Below are 21324 nucleotides of genomic sequence, written 5' to 3' on the forward strand. Positions count from 1 at the left end.
TGCAGTGACATGATATTGCAGTGATTGGACACACACACACACACACACACACAGAGTAATGTGATATTGCAGCGATTGGACATAATATACACCGACTTGATATTGCAGCGATCTTATTTTCAGGTATACATGTGTGTGCGTATATGTGTGTATATATATGTGTGTGTGTATAAGTCCACACAGATCGATATACATTCTCAGGCAGAGACTACAAACTGACACTTATTCAGAATGGTTCATATTGATTGACAAATCAATAGTGGTACGTTGCAGATTGATCATAGATTGCTATTGACAATTGTATTCAGGCCTTAATCATTTGATAAGTATAATCAGAGATTATTTGCTGGTTTTTTCACCTTCAAGCTTGAATGTTTTCCCTGGGTACATACTGTGTTATTTAGTTTAAAATCTCCAGTATTTATTAATCTGATCATAAAAACAACAATATCTAGTTATTAGATTTGACCATTTGCACTGGAACTATGGGGGCCCTCATAGACAACATGGCACCAATGGTGGTAAAAAGCAATTCATAAGCCTAAGTTATACCATCCACAACATCATTTCATGAGTTCATAATTGATAGCCACGTTATGAAGATGCATAATACATTATTAGATCTCAACATGTTTTCTCAGGGGTTGGGGTTGGCAAGGACAAAATAGACAGCATGGTGCCCAGTGGAGGTACATGACAGCTTAATCTTAATGCATAAGTAAGGAGCACATTTCACACTGCCATTAAATCATCGTTATTTCACAATGCAATATTATGTTGTAAAGTACATGATCAGATCTTAACTTGTCTGTGGGGAGTAGGGAGAGGAGAGTAGCGTGAGTAGTTGATATAGTGGGTGCTCCCAACTAAGTTATTAATTCTAGATCACACAGAACATACAAATTTTGCATTGTTATGTATCCTTTCAAGCTAATGTCTTGTACTAAAGACCCACTCCATGCTAGCTCTAGATTTGGGACACATTGTAGTTGTCTATGATTGTTTATGCCAATATCAATAGAATAATGGGGCACATGGTACTCCCATGATTAAAATAGATCTGAAGATCAATGTGATCAATTTGATAGGGTTATAAAAGGCATTGTTCCATGGAGACTTGCACCTACTCATCTTGACTGAGTACCAACCCAAATACAACAGCCAACTCAATTGCAACTGATTAATATTTTGAAACCAATTTGTACTGCAATTTAAACTAAAAGTTGTAATAAGTGAATTAGACTTCTGTGACACCCCTCATAGATGAAAGTACTGTAAACTGATTACAACTTTTCTCTGAACAATGTACATAATCGGAGATGTATAAATGTTCATTTATTGATTACTTCCACCTGATGTGAAGAAATGTTTCTATTTTATTTCAACCTGAAAGCAAACATTCTTCTGAGAATTGTATAACCATGAACACTGTAGTTTCAACCAGAATTACTTTGTGCTGTCTCCTGAGACTTCATAGTTTACAGAAGATAAACTTTTCCAGGATTCTGATAATACAATCTTCTATGATAAATATAAGACTTGAATCATATCAGATTTTCGTTTTAATAGGCTTTTATGTATACCTAAAACCTTCCTTTTGAAATTAGAATATTGTATGTGAACACCCACATAGACTGCCTTTTCAAATTTCCTTCAGCCTCGTGCAATGTATCTGCTCCAACTGATCCAACTTCTTGTGTAAGTCTTTCCTATACAAAGCTCCTTTGTGTTTCTGTCAGCCACTTATCAATTCTGTGTTTTTACTCTAAGCAGAATTAAATATTCATCATACTCTCTTATTACCACACATTCTTATTAGAAAGACTACACACACGCACACACAGATACACACATACACGCACGTGTGCGCACACACATGTAAGTGGAAGTTGTTTGATTGCAAACTACAAAATGGAAAGACTGTCTTCAACCTCCTTGTATTTGTATTTTGTCTGGCACAGCTCTTTGTAAGTCTTAATTATTTGTCTTAACAGTCATGGCATACTGACTTATAAATCATCCTGATAGTTATATAAACACAAAGTGCTTTTATTGGATAGTTGTCGGTTTGTATTAACATGAAAATAATTGCTGTTTAAACAAGTTTGTCATTATTATTCTGCCATCGGTTTAAAGAAATGTGACTTGGCACTTAGTCTGACGTGGCATGGCACTTAGTCTGATGTGGCACATTTCGATTGTCTTTATGCAAGCTGCTTCTGAAGATATTCCAACCAATATGTATGTATAATCATAAGTCTGGAATGTGTTGTTTGTTCTGCTGTTTGAAGACATGGTAGAACCTGATAGCAGTAGACCACCTTGAAATTTGATTACCATCATTGCTCTCAATAAACGGCAGATTCTTCTGAAGACAAAAGATAATGAATTCAGACCATGTCAATATTTACGTCAGAAACATACTGTCAATTCTGTGACAGATGGCAACAACAACTATGTTTAATATTTTTCAAAGCATGACGAGGTTCAAAAACTTTCAGAGTATGCGGTCTCTTACTTCCAATTATCGTGTCTCATTCTATAGGCCTTCACACATTTAATCAAATTTCGAATTTCTATTCACTGAGTCAAATAGATACCTTCATCCCATTATTTACGTTTCCAGAATATTGCACGTATTTGCAGGAGTTTTGTTGTAACCAAAGTCTATTATGACGTCACAATACACTTATGTGCACAGCTAAATGTTTATACAGCCTGTGAAAGGAACAACTTCTGTGACAGAGTTAATATACATACTCCAGACTATTTAATGCTGAAAATCATCTTGCCCTTATAAACAACAGATAAAAACATAAAATGTTTAAAGTGGTTTCCAGTATTTCAAATTAAAACTCTTGACATCAATGACACTTAACAGTACATACAGATTGAAACCTTTAACTTTGTGAAAACTAGTTTGCCTTTTATTGGGCACTTATAGAGATGTTAACTTGCAGAATTTTCCTTGAAGACTTCAATTCATGATATCTTAAAATGAATGTTTTGGTGCCCCTTCAGCAAAAAAACAAGATAAATTTATTAATGTCCAACAAGAGACCACAAGGGTCTAGGGGACTGAAAAGCGTACAAGGCAACCACAAGTAGCGGGAGGATCAAGTGCTGTCAAGTGTACCCTCTCCGACACCTCATAGATCTGGTGTGATCTGAAGCGAAGGAGGTGATGAGCTGGTCCAAAGTCTATCTTGATGGTAATTGAAGCTATAAAATGTGAAGACGTAGCCGCAAGGCCTCTTGGAGATAATGGCCAAGGATGTGTGCTTGGCAGTTTTTGATAATGTGGAGATGCCTCAGAAATGACCCCCTGTCAACCCCATCAAATTTTCCTTGGCTGTGTTCTCTTGGGAATGTGAGTAGTTCACAAGGATGGCTTTGTTCCTTAGAATTTTGGGGACCCAACCATCTTGGAGACAACTAGCCATTCTCTTGCAGTTGTACTCTAAAAAAACGAGCCAAAAGGAATTTCAAAATATTCTATTGTTCTTTCATGGGCCCTCATGCCACTCTTAGCTAGTATGTAAGTTAGCAAAATATTATACTATTATAGTAAAATTATATAAATAAGTGCCATGTAGTGATGAGTACTTGCCAATAATATTGTAATATAAGTAATAAATATTAATAATAAGAGCAATTGCTTCAATTAATTAAATTGTTTATGAATATATAGAATAAGAACAATTGTTTCAATTAGTAATTAGTAAATAAAAATATTTCATAATAATTGTAGTCACACAATGGGAAATACCTATTATAATAAATTAGTTTTCTATATAGGTGATATATGAATTATGACAACATTTTAAAAGTAGATAAAAAATATAAGAAGTAATATGAATAAATAGTAAATAAATAAATTTAATAATTGTTTTTCTCGGTAATAAGATTTTATTTTATTCAGAAAGTAAGGAGTAATACATTAAAGAGTCCTCGAATAACAAAATTTTATAAGGCTCATGATTCAAAATTTACAATAGCTTCTATGCCCAATGAACCAAAAATTTAAAAACATAATCTGGCAAATTACAATATCGATTAACCCTATTACCATGCCTGAATTGCCCATTGTGAGCTTCTCTGCAAACTTGTCAAAATTGGTAAGGCTGGATCATGAAAACTAGCCACATTCTTAATTTGCCAACAATCCTAAGTGAGGCAACCAAAAAGCTTGAAATGTAACCTTAAACAGCTAACCCTACCACCATGCTTCTTTACATTGAAACACCCTTTACAGCCCTAAATTAGTAACCTTGAAGACATTGTTTATCTCAAACCAGAAACACCTTTAAACAATTTCTTGTTCAATTACATGTACATACTATCAACAAAATTAATGTAGGAAATCCTAAGGATGTTTATCTACAAACAGCCTTCCAGGAAGCAAACATAAAAAAGGAACAAAGAAACTAGACATTTGACAATGCCTTGCTGTAGGAGCAAGCGTGCCAACACCCCCAAAACAGGGAATCACTCACCTGCTAATTATCAAACGTTAAAGCTTAAAACATTTTAACAAAAAACAACAAAAACCCCAAACAAACATCCACACCCACCACACACCATCGCCACTGGGTTGTCCAGAAGCAACCTTGCTTCATCCTAGGGCACTCAGGAGAAATCCCTCAATTCTTTTCTGCAACATAGCATTCAACTTAGCCTCAAACTAGGAGTTGTCTTCTTGGTTCTTTTGGTTGGCCATTGCTCGCTCTCACATGCATTCTCGAAGCCTGGTTTCATCCTCTTGAGTCCACCCAACCTTGGCCTTCATTTGCTCTATGACCTAGTCTATAATGTGTTGCATGACCACCAATTTTAGGGCAAACCAACCTTACCTGACATGCCTAAACCATTTGTGCCTTCGAATCTCTACAAATCTCTAAACGAATAGTGTGAGTTTGTACCAGGGATTTTCTCTATGCTAGTTTCTTTTATCCCAGATTAATTCCCCAACCAGGAAAATGGTAGCAAGAATTTTCTCTAATCCTAGTATGGCTCATGCCGGCACTAGTTGTTGCATTGCAAACCGCACAATGCCTTTAGACTTGCCCACTTGAAGAGCCCAAGCTAGGATCATTGAGTACACATCCGTGTTTGTGCGATGCTTGTTCTCCACCAAAAGAAGCAGCTCTTCAACATCAGTAAGTCTAGGGTGAACAAATTTAAACATGTTCATCCTGTATGTAATGTCCCCTGTTGGGACTTTAAATTAATTATACCTCAATTTGCTTCTTGCAGAATTATTTCATCTTTCTCGATGATTATTACCCAAAGTTTTTATTCCATATATATATATATCTATATATATATATGCTTCCATTCTAAGAGTTGTCTTTGCCCAATAATTATATTAATAATAACATATACATCATATTAATAATATAAGATTATATCAATTATATTTCTTTTCAATATTAATAATATTATATTTACTTTATATATTATTAATCTAAATATTATGTTATATTTAGTTCTCATATTTTAGTAGTAATAGATTATGCAATATAATAGTATGATTATAATAAATCATAATTATGTTATTATTATTACTTTATTGATTTATTATTTATCTATATGTGTTACTAATATTGATGGGGATATCAAACTGCCCTTCCCACTAACATCATGAAATGAATTTTGTTGCCTAGAGCATTTTAGAGTGAAGGCTAACCCCATTGCTACACCCAACAATTGCCCTCAATAACACTGGAAAAGATCTTGAGAGTAATTCATCAAAAAAATTCTGGAATTTGGTTGTGTTGAATTTTTTAGCATCAACGTTTCGGATCACACACAGTGATCCATCATGAGGATGAAGAGTGCAAGAGAATAGAGAAATATTGCCTAGAGCATTTTAGAGTGAAGGCTGACCCCATTGCTGCACCCAACAATTGCCTTCAATAACACTGAAAAGTTTGAGCGTAATTCATCAAAAAAATTTTGGAATTTGATTGTGTCGAATTTTTTAGCATCAACCTCTTCATCTTGATGATGGATCACTGTGTGTGATCCGAAACGTTGATGCTAAAAAATTCGACACAATCAAATTCCAGAATTTTTTTGATGTATTACTAATGGATTGTGGAAATCAAATGACATTGATTTGGAGAGTGTCGGCTCAGAAGGAGAAGTTAAAAAGTTTCCACAAGGGTGGTGAGTTGTGTTGCCATAAGTGCCCATCACATCCACCTTTTATTTTTTGAATGTGGCACGCTACACATTAACCTTTATTGCCTAATCATTTATGAGATTGAGGATGTGTCCTATTGCGGGATTCGGCCCTGGAGTTTGGTAGAATTACATCATTCCATTGTACACTTGGGAAGTCTTCAATACTATTTCAGACATGTTGAGATTCAAAGTTGGCTGCCATTTTACTGTGTGTGATTTTGAAATCCTCTAGGGTGGCCAATTTTTGGTTAATGTTGATAATTTAGTTTTGTAAGTGCCAGGCATCCATGTTACCTTTGATGATGACATTGATAATGATGAGTGAGTCACCTTCCACATGTAACTTGGTAACCCCCAGATATTTTGAAGCTCTAATTGCCAACAAGGCTACTTCTGCTTCTGCAACATTATTAGTTCCATCCTGAAGTCTTTTCCCCCTAATGCAATGAGGTCTCCATTTCTATCTCTAATAATAAAGCCTACCCCTGAGAGTCCTGGATTGCCTTTAGAAGCCCCATCAAAATTGCATTTCCACCATCCATCCTATGGTTTTTCCAATGAACTGAAGCTATAGGAGAAAAGGGATTGAGGTTAACCTCATTAGACCTATTCACGACTATGTTCCCCCGAGTTTCTGGGATGGGGACGACAAGGGACAAAGGGATGGGTTTCTGGAATGACAATTTTTTATGCTGATTTTGGGAACGGGGGGATACAGCAAATGAGGACGACTATATAACAATAGGAAAAATTAAAATATATAAAGAAATTTAAAATATTTATATGAAAACATGGATAAAGCATGTACTTATACATAATAGAACTTTAAAATATAAGAATCAACATAATTCATTTGCCAAATTTGTGTCAAAGTCTAATTTGTTCTAGAAGTTAAAGTCAAAGTCCTAGGTGTCCCCAAGTCTTTGAGATGTTTTTGAGGCAGGGACGGTTGAAAATTTATTGGGGATGTGTCCCCGGGTAACACCGATTCATGGGTACAAATATAATAATTAACTTTTAACTAATTTAAAATTAAATAATAATAAAAATATTCTACAAAATAATAAATAAAATAATTTAAATTTATTATTAATAAATTTAGTCTATAGATAAATTTGTCGAATAAATCTTTATAATAATAAAAATAAATATGTAGGCATCAAAAGGTATCGGACAAGGGGGAATTGAGTCACGATGGAGCGTGAACGGGAGAACCAGAGATTTGAACGATGGGGGCAACGATCAATTGTTAGTGGAAGAGGGCTGTCTGGGCAAGCTGATGATAGATGCTCGGGTTTCAAACGCCATGAGGGTTGGCTTTACGGGGATCAACTTAATAGAAAATGGCCAATGAACCGGTTCAGGTGGAATGGGGGGCAACCAGCAAAAACCTTTTATCATGAATTTGGGTGTTTTAATCCCCCTTAGAGAGGGCAGAATGGAGGGAATGAGTGGAAATGGGGAAATGGAAGGAATAGGAGTGATCTATTCTACAACGGTTTGATAAGTTTGATTACTCCAAGATTGCTCATAAGTTTTACAGGCCGAAGCAGACAGTGGAAGCGGTGAAGGGGGAGAAAGCAGTGGAGAAAGAACCAGCCCACAACTCGGAAGATAATGTTACTTATGAGGTAATGTCTATCATCCGTATTAATAGTGAAAACTTGCTTGAAACAGTTAGTGAATTAAGAGAGAAAGCCTTTTTCTTTAAATGGCTAGGACCATGGCCATCAGTTAGAACTATTCGGCAGGGTTGCAAATCTTTATGGGGGGTTGAATGTAGATTAAAAACCCTTACAAATGGTTTTTATATGGGAATAGCACCGAGTAGAGCAGATAAAGATGCCATTATGAGCAATGACCCTTATCTATTGGAGGGAAAGGGTATCATTATTAAGGAGTGGATGCCAAATTTTGACCCGAGCAAAGAAAAATTACAGCCATTCCCTGTCTGGGTCAATCTTCACAATTTACGGACAGAATATTGGGGAGAGAAGGTGTTAGAACAGATTGGAAACATAATAGGTGATTATGTAAGCTCAGAGATGGTCCTTAATAAAACTGATTCATCTTCCCATCCAAGGCTCTTAATCCTTTTGAAGGAAGGAAATCCATGCCTAGATTTCATTAACTTAAGCACGGAATATGGGGTTTGGAAACAATAGATTGAAATATGGTAAGGGGAGGAAAAAAACACTCAAAAAGAGGTTGTCTCGAATAGCAAAAACAAGAAAGGAAAAGGTTTGGAGGTAGACAAACTTCTAGATGATTTGGAGAGAAAAGAATATCAGGTGTTATAGGATCAACAAACAAGCTATCAGACCCCCACAAATAATGAAAAGGAAATTCAGGAACCTTTAAAACAAATGATGATAGAGGAAAGGGGTAGGGAGAGTAGAGAAGAAGTGATGGGTGTTATAGGGGAAAAAGAAAACTCCACTCAAGTGGTAATAGAAACTCCATGGGAAGAAGAGTTAGCTCAGAAGGATACTAATGGGCAAGGATGCATCCAAATAGAAGAAAGAGATCAGCAAAGGAAGGAAAACTCTCCTCACAATCTGGTTAGGGTGGAAGAACAGAATGAAGTTCCCAGTGTGCATGATCAGTAGTCTCCAATAGGAGAAAAGGTTGTAGTGAATGACACTCCGAGAGAAAGGGTGCTCTTAGAAAATGATGAATTAGTTTTCAAAGACATTGAAGTCTCCCCAAGCAGAAATCTAAGTGAATCCTTTAAGGAAACTCTGGACAGTTGTAGTGGAAAGGATGAGGAGGTGTCACCATAGACGAGGACCTTTTAAATGATCTCGGCCTATCAGAGGTGCTAGGAATCCAGGAAGAGAGATCATTAGAACAAACTAGCACCAAAAAGAAGCCTAATGTAGGAAGCCAGAGAAAAAGAGGTCCAAAACCTATCAAGGTGAAGCTGGAAATGGTGGGCAAAGAAGCAAGCCAAACCAAAATTTTGAGCTCGGGAAAAGGCTTAGCCTTTTCCCAGGAGCCATGAAAACACTATCATGGAATGTTAGGGGCAGGAGCCATGAAAACACTATCATGGAATGTTAGGGGCTGCAATGCCCTTGACAAGATTCAATTGATCAAAAGGTGCCTTGATCAATCGAAGCCGGTTCTAGTTTTTCTTCAAGAAACTAAGATCAAAGAAGAAGGTTTTGCTAGCTTTAAAAACAAATTTAGAAGATGGGAATGCTTGTTGACAGGCGCAATGGGAGCTTCAGGAGGATTGGCGATTCTTTGGAAACCTGAAACTATCACAATTTCGGAATCGATTTCAAATACAAATTGGCAATGGGCAAAGGTTTATGTTAAACATCTTCATTGTTTCTTTATGGTGATAAATGTTTATGGCCCAAACAATAATGCTTAGAAGAGAATGCTATGGCAGTTTATAGCTGGGAAAGTACAGGAGTTGGGCAATGAGGTGACAATTTTAGCAGGGGACTTTAATGCTATTTTAAATCCAGAAGACAAAAAAGGGGGGAAAGGATGGCTCTTTGAAAGCCAAAAAGATTTCAGTGCTTTTGTCAATGACAATGGATTAGTAAATATAAATTTCAAAAAAGGAGATTTCACTTGGACCAATCGAAGAGAAGGATTTGTGCATATAGTAGAAAAGCTGGATAGGTTTTTAGTGGCAGGGAATTGGGTAGAGGTAAACTGGTCTTGTGATGCTGAAATTCTCCCTTACCAAGGATTAGATCACTTTCCTATTTTTCTTTGGATTCAAGATGAAAAAACTCCGGATAGATGCCCCTTTAAATTTGAAGCAATGTGGCTAAAAGCTGAAGGTTTCTCAGACTTGATTGAGGAGTGGTGGAAAAATGCCCCACCCAGAAAAGGTAATAAAGCCTTTATTTTCTTTAAAAAGCTGCAATTTCTAAAGGAGCAATTAAAAATTTGGAACAAAGAACATTTTGGTAACATTTTTGATAAAAAAAAGAATATTGAAGAGAAGTTAAAAATTCTAAGTCTCAAAGTTATAGAAAATGGTATGTTTGAAGAAGATTTTAAAATGGAGAAATTACTTAGGAAGGAATTGAATGATTGTCTAAATAAAGGAGATATATTGGAGGCAGAAATCCAGAGAAGTGTGGCCAAAAGATGGTGATAGAAATACCACTTTCTTCCATAACTCGGTGAAAGTTAGAAGAGCAGCAAATAGAATCTATGAAATCCAAGATATGGATGGAGTTCTAAAGAAAGATAGTGAGGAAATAAATATGGAAGCTATAAACTTTTTCTCACATAAAGGTCAGCAAGAAGAAAGAAACAGAGCTGAGATTGAGGAGGTTTTGAATCTCATTCCAGCAGCGATAACTGAAGCTCAAAACAAAGCTTTTATGGATCCAATTAAAGAAAGTGAAGTAGTTCAAGCTTTAAAAGGGCTAGGAGGGGATAAAGCCCCAGGGCTTGATGGTTTTCCAGCTCTGTTTTTTCAAAAATCGAGCACTATTTTTCTGAATGATTTATGGGAAGTAGTAGAGGAATCAAGGCAAGGAGGTTTCATTTTGAAAGATAACAATAATACCTTTATAGCCCTTGTGCCAAAGAAGGAAACACAACAAACTTTTGAGGATTTTAGACCTATTTCTTTATGCAACATAGTTTACAAGATCATTTCAAAGGTAATGGCAAATAGACTTAAGCAAGTGCTTAACTCGATCATTTCTACAGAACAGAGTGGTTTTTTGCCAGGAAGATCGATTTTTGAAGGGGTAGTTGTGGCTCATGAGGCAGTGCACACCATTTGAGCTTCAAAATCTCAAAATATGATGGTCAAATTAGATATTAGAAGAGCATATGATGAGGTAAATCGGAGCTTTATGCTGGATGTGCTTTAGCAGATTTGGTTTCAGCAAGGAATGGATCCAATGGGTGAGAAGTTGTATACAAACACCTTGTTTTTCAGTTCTGATAAACGGGAGCCCTCAAGGCTTTTTTGAACAAGAAAAGGGTATTCGACAAGGTGATCCACTATCACCTTTCCTCTTCATCATAATGGCAGGAGTGTTGGGTAGGTTGATACAAAAACAAAGAGAGCAAGGTTTATGGAAGGGGATAAAAATCACAGAAACAGTCAAACCCCTCACACATTTACAATTTGTGGATGACACCTTTTTAGTAGGAGTAGCTAGTCTAGAGGAAGCAAAGGTGATGAAAGACACTTTAGAGTTATATGGTAAAATTTCGGGATAGTTTATAAACTGGAAAAAGTCAGAGTTTTTTTCTTCAATACCCCTCAAAGTGTGAAATGTAGGATTTGTTGTATTTTGGATATAAAAATGGGGCTAATGCCAAACAAGTATTTAGGAATCCCATTTTTTGCAAAGAAGAAACAAGACTGATTTATGGGATAAGCTTATTGAAAAATGTCAAAAGAAAATGGAAGGTTGGCGAGGTAAATGGCTGTCCTTAGCTGGCAGAATACTAATGCTCCAAATAGTTCTTTCCGCTATGCCGGTCTTTGCAATGATGTGCCTTGTTATTCCAAAAAAAGTGGTCTGGATATTGGAACGAAAAATGAGAAAGTTTCTTTGGAATGGAGCCAATGAAGACAACAAGATTCCATTGTTAGCATGGGAAAAAATATGTCGACTCAAGGAAGAAGGGGGAGCTGGCTTAAGAGAGTGGAATTTAATGAATAAAGCACTTGGAGCAAAATCAATATGGGCAATATATGAGAATCCACAACTTTACTGGGTAAGAGTTTTGAAAGGCAAATACTTAGACTCAATGGAAGATCAGAGGATTTTTACAATCCGGAACCCATCGAAAGGTTCAGCTATATGGAACTTTATGTTATCTTGTAGACAAGTGATAACTAAGCATATATCATGGCAGATAGGGGATGGGAAATTTGCAAAATTTTGGGAAGACTCATGAAATGGGTTGGCAGTTCTTGGAGAAGCAAATGAGAATAATGAACTGAAATCTTACTTTAAAGAAAGATGGGGTAATTCAGTTAAAGATTATTTGACCAAAAAGGAAGGCCTGATTGGTAAAGAATGGTGTTGGCGGGATGTGTCAAGGGAGGACTTGACAGAAGAACAAAAGTTGCAGATGAAACATATCTTCAAGGATAGGACTGTGTTGCTAACTAAGAGGAAAGACAAAATTGCATGGTGTGGATCCTTATCAGGCAAATATTCAGTCAAACTAGGTTATAATCTTTTAGCGGAAACAGGAAAGGAAGGCTTCCTTTCTAAAGACCTATGTTGGAATAAGGATGTATTGCCTAAAGCTGGGGCTTTTGCATGGCTCGCTTATAAAGGGAGAATTCTAACAGCAAAAAGACTGAGGAAAATAGGGATTATAGGCCCATCTAGATGCCCATTATGTGAGAGACAAGAAGAATCCATAGATCATCTATTAATCCAATGTCAATATGCAAGAAAATGTTGGGATATGGGTCAATTTAAATTACGTTGGCAAGGTCCAAGAGCTCATTCGCTAAGGGAGGTCTTTGATGGATGGCCAAGGAGAAATGGGAAATCAACTCTATCGAGTATATGGTTAGTAGCCCCTTACTTGATTATATGGGAGTTATGGAAGGAAAGAAACAAGAGGATCTTTAGGGGTGAAAAAGAGAGTTTGAGGAGATGCTTAAACAGAATTACCAATGCAATAGAAGAAACAGTCAGTGTGTCGACAACAAGGAAACAAGCAATGAAGACCCCTTTTACAAAAGACGACAGACTTATGTGGATATCGTGGCCGGAGATAAGATTTAAATCACCTTCAGGAGCATTGGTTACAAGCAGTAAAGTAAAGAGGTAGGAGAAGATTGAATGGGAAAATCCACAAGAAGGTTGGGCCAAAGTTAATTTCGATGGAGCTACAAAAGGCAATCCAGGTGTTTCAGGGGTTGGGATAGTTTACAAAGACAGCAAAGGGCACTTCATTATGGTAGGAGCGAAAAAACTTCCTATTGGAACAAATAATATTGCAGAATGCCAAGCAACTCTGATAGCTGTTCAATTAGCCGTTAAGGAGGGGATTAAAAGAATCCATTTAGAAGGAGATTCTTTGATTACAGTGCAAGCAATTTCCAAACTTAGTGTTAATGCATGGCATTTGCAACCAATTATTAATCTCATAGAGCAAGAATTACATAAATTTGAAGACTTCAAAATATCCCACATAAAAAGAGAAGGTAATAATGAAGCAGACATGTTATCCAAATGGGCACCAACGTTGAATGATGAGAAAATAAGGTTAGAGAAGGAAAATATGAAAGGAGCACTTTTTAAATTATTAAGCAGATAAGTTGTAAGGATGCATATATTAACCAATTAATGAGGTAGAGGGCTTGGCATTATATTTTAGAGATCCTCAATTTGGACAAGCATGCGAAATCTTTCAAATGGAGTGATCGTAGGCTTTACAATAAAGTGAAATGTAAGGTGGTAATCACCATTAGTGAAAATTGTCAGCATTGCACGTATTCGGGTTTGTTAAGAAAGGAGGGAAGCAGACGGGTGTGTTTACAACAGTTGAATAGTTTGGAGAGAGCAGGGATGGAGCCTTCATTCATGTTCAAAACTAAGCGCCAACAGAAAGCTTTATTTGGGCGAGTTGCAGACCAAAGATTGAAAAAGATGGTTAAATGCCCATCTCAAGCAGTGGTGGAAGCACTATAGGCAACACTGGGTCCTCTTTTTCAGGAAGCGGAGCATAGGTGGAAAGTCTAGGCCGACATTGCTGCTATGACAATGGCATGGGGCTTAGAGGTTGGCGAGCATGAACAAGTTGTAGGATGGGTAATGAGGCAACTTTTTGAGGATGCAAACATGGAATCACTGTTGGAATGGGCTCATCTGGGCTGGGCTTCCGATTACAGCGAGGGATTTGAAGATGAAGAGGAGGGAAGGGAGAAAGGCGTTGTCACTTTTGTGAATTGGCCTCATGGACAAATGGATAGAGAGGCTTATGTAAATGAACGCCGAGCAGCATGGACAACCCTCAAAAATGCTATCCTAGATTTCAATGAACAGAAACAGAGTGGGACCTTAAACATGATCATCCCAGGAAAGAGGTGTTTTGCTAGAGGAAGGTGCAGAGCATAACGGGTTTGGAGGATGAAAGGTTTTTTGGTTTTTTTGTCAGCCGGGTTGTCATACTCCCTTTTGAAGAATGCAGTTTCAAGCACAGAAGAAAGGTAAGGGAGGTTTTGATGTTTAGCTCCAGTAGGAAAGAAAGGCTCAACGGGTCAAAGTATAACGGTTGGAGAACGTTTGTGGATTATCGAAGCAGAATAGAACATGAATCAATCGAAAGATGATATTCTGTAGCAAGAATTTTTGCCCTTTTTGGTAAATTTTTTTGTCTTATTATGTATTAACGGGTCTGGGAGGTCTTTATCTGTGAAGCTATGTTTATAAAAAGCCAGAAATGTATAGTTGGTAGCCTTCGGAACAGATGTAAATTTTGCAAGTATGGATGGGGTATAGATAGCAGATGAAAGGTGATTTCAAAACATGAAGATTACACTGTAATTCTGATATGTAACTTTTGACTATTAATAAAATATATCTTATTATCGATCAAAAAAATAAAAAATAAAAAAAATAAATAATACAATTTTTATATATATTAAAATCTCAATTTAAGTCTTTTGTATGAGTAAATCATTTTGGATAATATTGTACCCAAGTTGTACAAAATTGTAAAATATAAAAAGATCCCATTTAAAGAATTTACTTTATCTAGTAACAGTTTCTTATGAAAAAAATCTTAAAAAATAAAGCAATATGCATGAGTATAAAATTAAATCCTAAATTTTAGTAAAAACCTTTAGAACTCTTTAAAAAATATGAAAAAAATCTTAAAAAATAAAGCAATATGCAAGAGTATAAAATTAAATCCTAAAATTTAGTAAAAAGCTTTAGAACTCTTTAAAAAATTCCATTCCTTAAAATGCCAATCATAATAAAGAAAAATAGATTTTATAATTGAGAAACTTAAATAATATGTATGGAAACTTTAGAATAGAAAATAAATTTGGAAAGTAAAAAATATGTGCTTTATAACTAGTTCACATTATTGTTTTTAATAACTAGTTGATCAAATCTCATTGGAACAGTACCATGCCCGACAAATACTAATAATTAACATAAAAAAGTGATGCACAAGCATCCTAGGGAAGTCAACAATCCTGTATGTAGGGGCTTCGAGCTTGAATTTGTGGAGTTATGGTTCATGTGGTTGGGGATATGTTCGAGACATATTGGGCAACCTTGTCTTAAGTGCGCATAGAGTTTGGAGTTATCGTCTTGGAGTTAGAGCTGTTTTGGTGACTGTTGGTCGTGTGTTCTTGACTTACTGGCAGACTTTGGAGATTCTATTCGTGAGCTTCAATTTGAGGGAGTTGGCGTGTACGCTCTTGGATTTGGATCATTGGATGGCACATGGACCTATGTCCAAGTGCGCAAGCTCTTATGTAGTCTTTTGAGTTAGTAATGCATTGTAAACTTGTGGCTTGCTCTTAGTATTTAATTAGTTCATGTATTTAATTTAATTAGTTCATGTATTTAATGTTTGTAGTCAAACCGACTTGTAGCTCGAGGTTGTATTTTAATGTGAATGTTTATTTAATGTCTATTATGGCTAAGTTGAAAAACTCAAAACTTCAAAAACTGCGAATGTCTTCACATGGCAGTTACAAAATTTACAAAAATGTGGATCATTCCTATTTACACCGTCTTATCTCCTTTACATAGGGATATAAGGAGATATTCATTTCTCCCCTTTGATCATACTTTATTGCATAGTATACTCCCCCTTACATGTACATAGAATTTTCTCTTCTTTTTTCATATACAATTTTCATATCACTCCTCCTTTGACATCAATGACAAAGGTGTCAAAAAAGACTGTATACAAATCTAGATTGTACTGCTACCTTTCACTTATCTTCATGGCCAATTTGTGGCTTGGTTTAGTATAAGTAGAGAGTCTTGTGGAGTCTAGAGTTAGGATTTATTCAGTTCAGTAGGGAGTAGATAAAAGGAGCAAAGTTGAGCAAAGCTAGTAGCTAAGTGTGGGCTTGGGAAACAAGACGCTTGCTTGGTGGCTTGCGAGCACAAGTTTAGATTCTTCTTGGGGTTTCTACTAGATAACATGTGCTATTATAGATGTGGGCTAGCTAGGAGTTTGGATTATTACGATATTAGATAGCTTCTATTTTCTCTCTTCTGTTTTTTTCTAATGGTCACTCTTTTTGTAATGTTTCCATAAACTCCTCTTGTTTGTTATGGAAACTTTCTTTTTCACTCTACAAGAATGTTTTAATTTCCTCTCTCTTGTTTGGTATAGAAACATTCTCTTCTATCTTGTGTATATAGATCATTCACGATCTTTGTTTAATAACACATTCATTAATTTACCATAATATGGAAGCAAATATTTTCCAATTACTTTGTAATATGGTATCCCAAATCTTTGCAGTTGTCTTGCCAGATGACACTTGAGGCAGTTGGTGATCAGTAACTGAAAGCTTAATAAGAATAGCCGCTTTACAATTACGCTCATCAAACTTCTCTTGAGTAGCATCAATCATGGTAGGACAAGTCTTAGTGCCCAGAACAAGCGCCTGAAGGCGATGGTACTCGAAGATTGTCATCATTCTCTGCTTCCAAGTATTGTAGTTCTTTCTATTGAAATACTAACTGCCTTCTAGCATGAGATTGGTGAGAGATGCTATTGCATGTTTTTCAATTAAAAGCGTGAAAAATCAGAGATAGCATAGACTTTGAGACAAAATGACGGAAGACCTAGAAAATTTGAAGAGATACCTGGATAAGAGCTCAAAAAACCCACAAAGAATCTGAAACTAGATATTGAATCCACTAGCTCGAAAATTGAGACACAAAAAATGTGAGACTAACGCAGTTGGGATCTGCAAAAATCCACTAGGAATATGCAAAAATTGTGTTGATCTGACACAGGAATAGAGTGTTTTCAAAAAAATTCATAGTCAGATTTAAAGACTTGAAATTTTTTGCTTAGTTCTTGAACAAAGGGCAGATTTTAAAAAAAAGGCAGATTGTAAACCATGCAGCACAAAAAAATTTGCAAAAAACAAGTAGACGCCAAATCCCTAGTCGGGTTTGGAGGAAAAAAATATTCAAATTTTGAACACGTTATCAATTGTTTCGAAAATTTTGAACTACTAATTTCAAAATGAAATTAATTTTTTTGAAGAGGCCAAGAATTTGCTTTGATACTATATTATGGTAAAATAATGAATGTGTTATTAAACAAAGATCATGAATGAACTATATATACAAGATACAAGAGAATGTTTCTTTAATGAACAAGAGAGAGGAAATAGAAGCATTCTTGTATGGTGAAAAAGAAAGTTTTCGAAAAAGTTTCCATAACGAACATAAGGAGTTTATGGAAACATTACATAAAGAGTTACCATTAGAAAAAGACGAAAGACAGAGAAAATAGAAACTATCTAGTATCGTAATATGGATCTTGCGAGGTCTTGCAGAATTACTATTGTAATTGCATTGATTTGGCCGTAACCTGGAAGACCTTACAACTGGGCATGTTGAATGAAAACCTTATGATTCTATTACGAGAATTGGCATTTCTGTGGATCTAAATCTTTGCATTATTGTTTAAAATTTAAATTCCGCTGTGTGGTTATTTGCTGGGGGCTAGGGTATCTCCTTTGGGGATTCTCCTATCTTGCATTGTGCCAAAAAGAATCAAATATAATATTAACATATATTATAGACTTTAAAAATCAATTAATATACATTTTGTTATTATTGATAAATGGGCAAAGCCTAGATAGATTATTATTATTTGTTGGAATTTTCTATTATTATGTACATTAGGCTCGAGTAGACTTAAACCCAATACCTCCTACATGAGAGGCTCACAAGTTACCATTGTGTTGTAGGCTCTTGCCTATCAATTAATATGCATAACTAGTAAAGTTTTGGTATTAATAATAAATTTTATTTACACTACAAATATTATGAATATAGAGAATCCCCTCCGAGTTCTACTATGGTTGATGCCATCCTCTATTTCATCTTTTACAAGGTTTTCTCAGAATGGTCTAAAGATCTTGAATTAGTCAGACATCACACTCTAGTGAAAATACTAATACAGAGAGATTGCAATTCTGGAGTTGTTTTTGTGTAGGATTTTAAAGTTTGTTTTAAAAAATGTCTAGGGTTTTTACCAGTATTTCTTTTAATAAATGTCGGACAATAAAATTGTTGTGTATAGAGGAAAACTGGCAGGTTTGTTGTGGTAGCAGAGGAAAATGGCAAAATTCATGATGGATTTTCCTGGGTTTGTCTTGGACGAATCCATAAGGTAATTGCAGAACCATGCTTGCATCACTTGTCTAACCGAACTTGTATCCAAATCTAGGGCAGATAAGGACCCAAACTGGTAGCTATAGGGGACTGTCCGGTAACATAGGAATCAGTATATTATATTATCAATTTGTAATATTTATGGCTTTGTTTTACATAAGTATGTTATGTGGTGTGGAATTCTGGATTTTGTTCTTTCTTAAGGTTCAATAAATAAATGTTTTTTATATACTTCTTGTATGTGATACCCATCCCTTCCCAAAAATTTTCCTTAGTGCCATACCATATGCATACCTGATTGAGCAATGTAGGGACAAACAGTGGTGATACATACACTACTGCCACGCCGATAGCATAGCCACCACCAAATGTGAAATTGTCAGGACACAAGTAGAATTGCTGACACTACTGCAACAGTCAACCCACTACAAATGATGGGTTTATCATGTATTGACTTCTATTTTTCTGGCTTTTTTTTTCAGAAATCTTGTTTACCCTGTTTCATTGGTTCCATGGCATTTGCATTACTGTAGAACAATCAGCAATGTTAGTAGACCTCTGTACCAAACCTGCATATTTTGTTTTTGCTGAAATTCGTCATTCAAGGGGTGTTGGAAGTGTGTATGTGAGTCGCATCTGTAATAAATTTGACTACTTAATGAGAATGGTGGCTCAATAAATTGAAATTCTATGATCCATTTGAATCTGCTTCCCCACAAAAGCTGAAGTCTTTATTTTTGGACCACCTTTCCCTACTTATAAAAATCAAATCTGTTAGGAAGATATGCTGCAACTCATTTGGTTCCATGCCCAGCAGAAAGAACAATGGCTGTTATTATGGAAAGCCCACCACAGTAAACTTTCCACAGATATGGAAAATAAACTATGGCTGCTCACAGAAAAAGCACTTATTTGTAGATTCATGGGGGTGGTTCTTGCCCCCAAACTCTGATTAGGGTGCAAGAAAACTGTAAACCTTGAAGACTTTTAAATGCTCCGACAATGCCGAAGAATCAAGATGTTTCATTGTTATTGTCTCCATCAGATAGGAAAAGAATATGGGTTTACTAGAAGACTTTTACTTTATAAAATATCTGGTTCTTCCATGAAGCATTACTCTCCTGTTGTCAATCTCACCATTGAGCTTCCAACACCAGTTTGAATATGAATTAGGTTGCCTGTATTGCAGTGAATACTGGAAATAATCTATCCTTTGAAAATTCACAGCAGCAATGGGTGAGTTAGTATATTGTTTATTGCCTTTGAATTTAATGAGTGTCTAGGGATTTTCAATTATGCGAGAATATGTACCATTATTAATTTGAAAGAAATGTTGCTAGCTGTAGCTTCATCTTGGTCATGATAGGGATTGACTCCAAGTAACCTGTGGATTATGAGAATATTCCCCCTGGGTGTGGAATGTCGTGAACATGGCCATTTGGTGGGCCTATCCAGCACGTTAACCAAGAATGTCCCCTGAGAGAGGACAAGAAGAATTTACTGAGAGGAAAACATGGGGAGGACAGATCACACATGGATAAACAGATTTAGAAGAAACACTAAAAGAGAACCTTTAGGGGCAGCTCTTCCCATGGCAAAGATCAATACATTGTGCAGAGCACTTGAAATCTAGCAGCGTTAGATGATTTTAGCTTCCAAGTCTGATATGCCTTTTGTGTTTTTTCTCAAACTTGGAAGTTGAGTCTTACATTTTTGACAGACCCAAGATTAATGTCTGGACACTACTTATGTTGATATTGAAATCTAGCAACTTTAGATGATTATTAGCTTCTTTAGTTCTAGTATAATTTTTTTTTTGTGTTTCTGCTCAAAATTTGAGGTTGAAGTCTTATATTTTAACACCCCTATTTTTGTTGGCAATTAATGAATAAACTGAAGTTTCTATGAATTACCTTCTGTAGGTACAAATTTAATGAGGAAGCCAACATTTATGAAGAAATGCAGACTGATTCAAGCTAAAGTTCCTGGTCTTTGATCTGGATAGCATAAAAGAGTGAAGGTTTTTTCAAAATTTATAGTAATTTTGGGCCTTATCTTCTACCGTCAGATTGATAATGCCAAGGATTAATTCCCAAATTTAAACTCTCTAATTGGTGAAATTTTTGTAAAGAATATTTAATTGTTTAAAACTTGGAGTGCTTGCAGTGCTGGAGAAACTGTTTTTTCAACATTACCAGTTGGAAAGATTTGTATGCTACTTGGAATTGGAAAGAAGCTCGTAATCATAGACTGTATAGTTGTTCCATGTCAAATAGGGTTCTTACAGAGCACTTTTGTACTGTTTTTTGAGTTGCATTTCAGGGAATGAGATTATCTTAATGTAAATAGTGAATTTTAACCCTTCTCTCAAAATTTCACAGGCTTGTGTTCTGTTTGTCATTCTTACCGAGTTAGACACTTTCTGTGCATAGTTTCCTAGAACATAACATTCACAATGGAATCTCCTAAATGCTAGGCATATTCCAAGTTTCCGACTTACTAAATAAGCAATTATGTTTACGTTATCAGTCCTAAATTCTAGGTGTATTCCAAGTTCCCGACTTACTAAATAAACAATTATAGTATAAATCCATCGTGACCCTTTCTCTACTGTGTAGCCATTGATATACATAACACGCATGCATTTCACTTTCTCAACAAGTTACTCTTCTATTGTTTTGAATGTGTTTATATGCTGACTAGCTGTTGACATAGAAAGTATGCATGTAATTCACCTCTCAGCTACATGTTGGTTGAATACTTTAAAATCTTCCAAACA

At 35.8% G+C, this 21324-nt stretch overlaps 1 protein-coding gene across 4 annotated transcripts in view; it reads left to right on the forward strand.

Moving 5' to 3' along the window:
* Positions 1-20918, forward strand: part of LOC149532442 (uncharacterized) — a 73805-nt gene extending 52887 nt beyond the window's left edge. For 2 of the 4 annotated variants that reach the window (XM_089803618.1, XM_089803617.1), the window contains 2 exons: positions 124-262; positions 20468-20918. In XM_089803618.1, the coding sequence (XP_089659744.1) occupies positions 124-262; positions 20468-20479 (151 nt within the window). In that variant the 3' untranslated portion in view covers positions 20480-20918. The remainder of the gene's footprint in view (positions 1-123; positions 263-20467) is intronic. The other 2 variants (XM_089803619.1, XM_089803620.1) reach the window with 1 other exon arrangement.
* Positions 20919-21324: the final 406 nt, after the last annotated feature.

This window comes from Cupressus sempervirens, chromosome 10 (assembly GCF_028749045.1).
Source record: "Cupressus sempervirens isolate cs-2001-9-10 chromosome 10, ASM2874904v1, whole genome shotgun sequence".
In the NCBI taxonomy this organism is placed as follows: domain Eukaryota; kingdom Viridiplantae; phylum Streptophyta; class Pinopsida; order Cupressales; family Cupressaceae; genus Cupressus; species Cupressus sempervirens.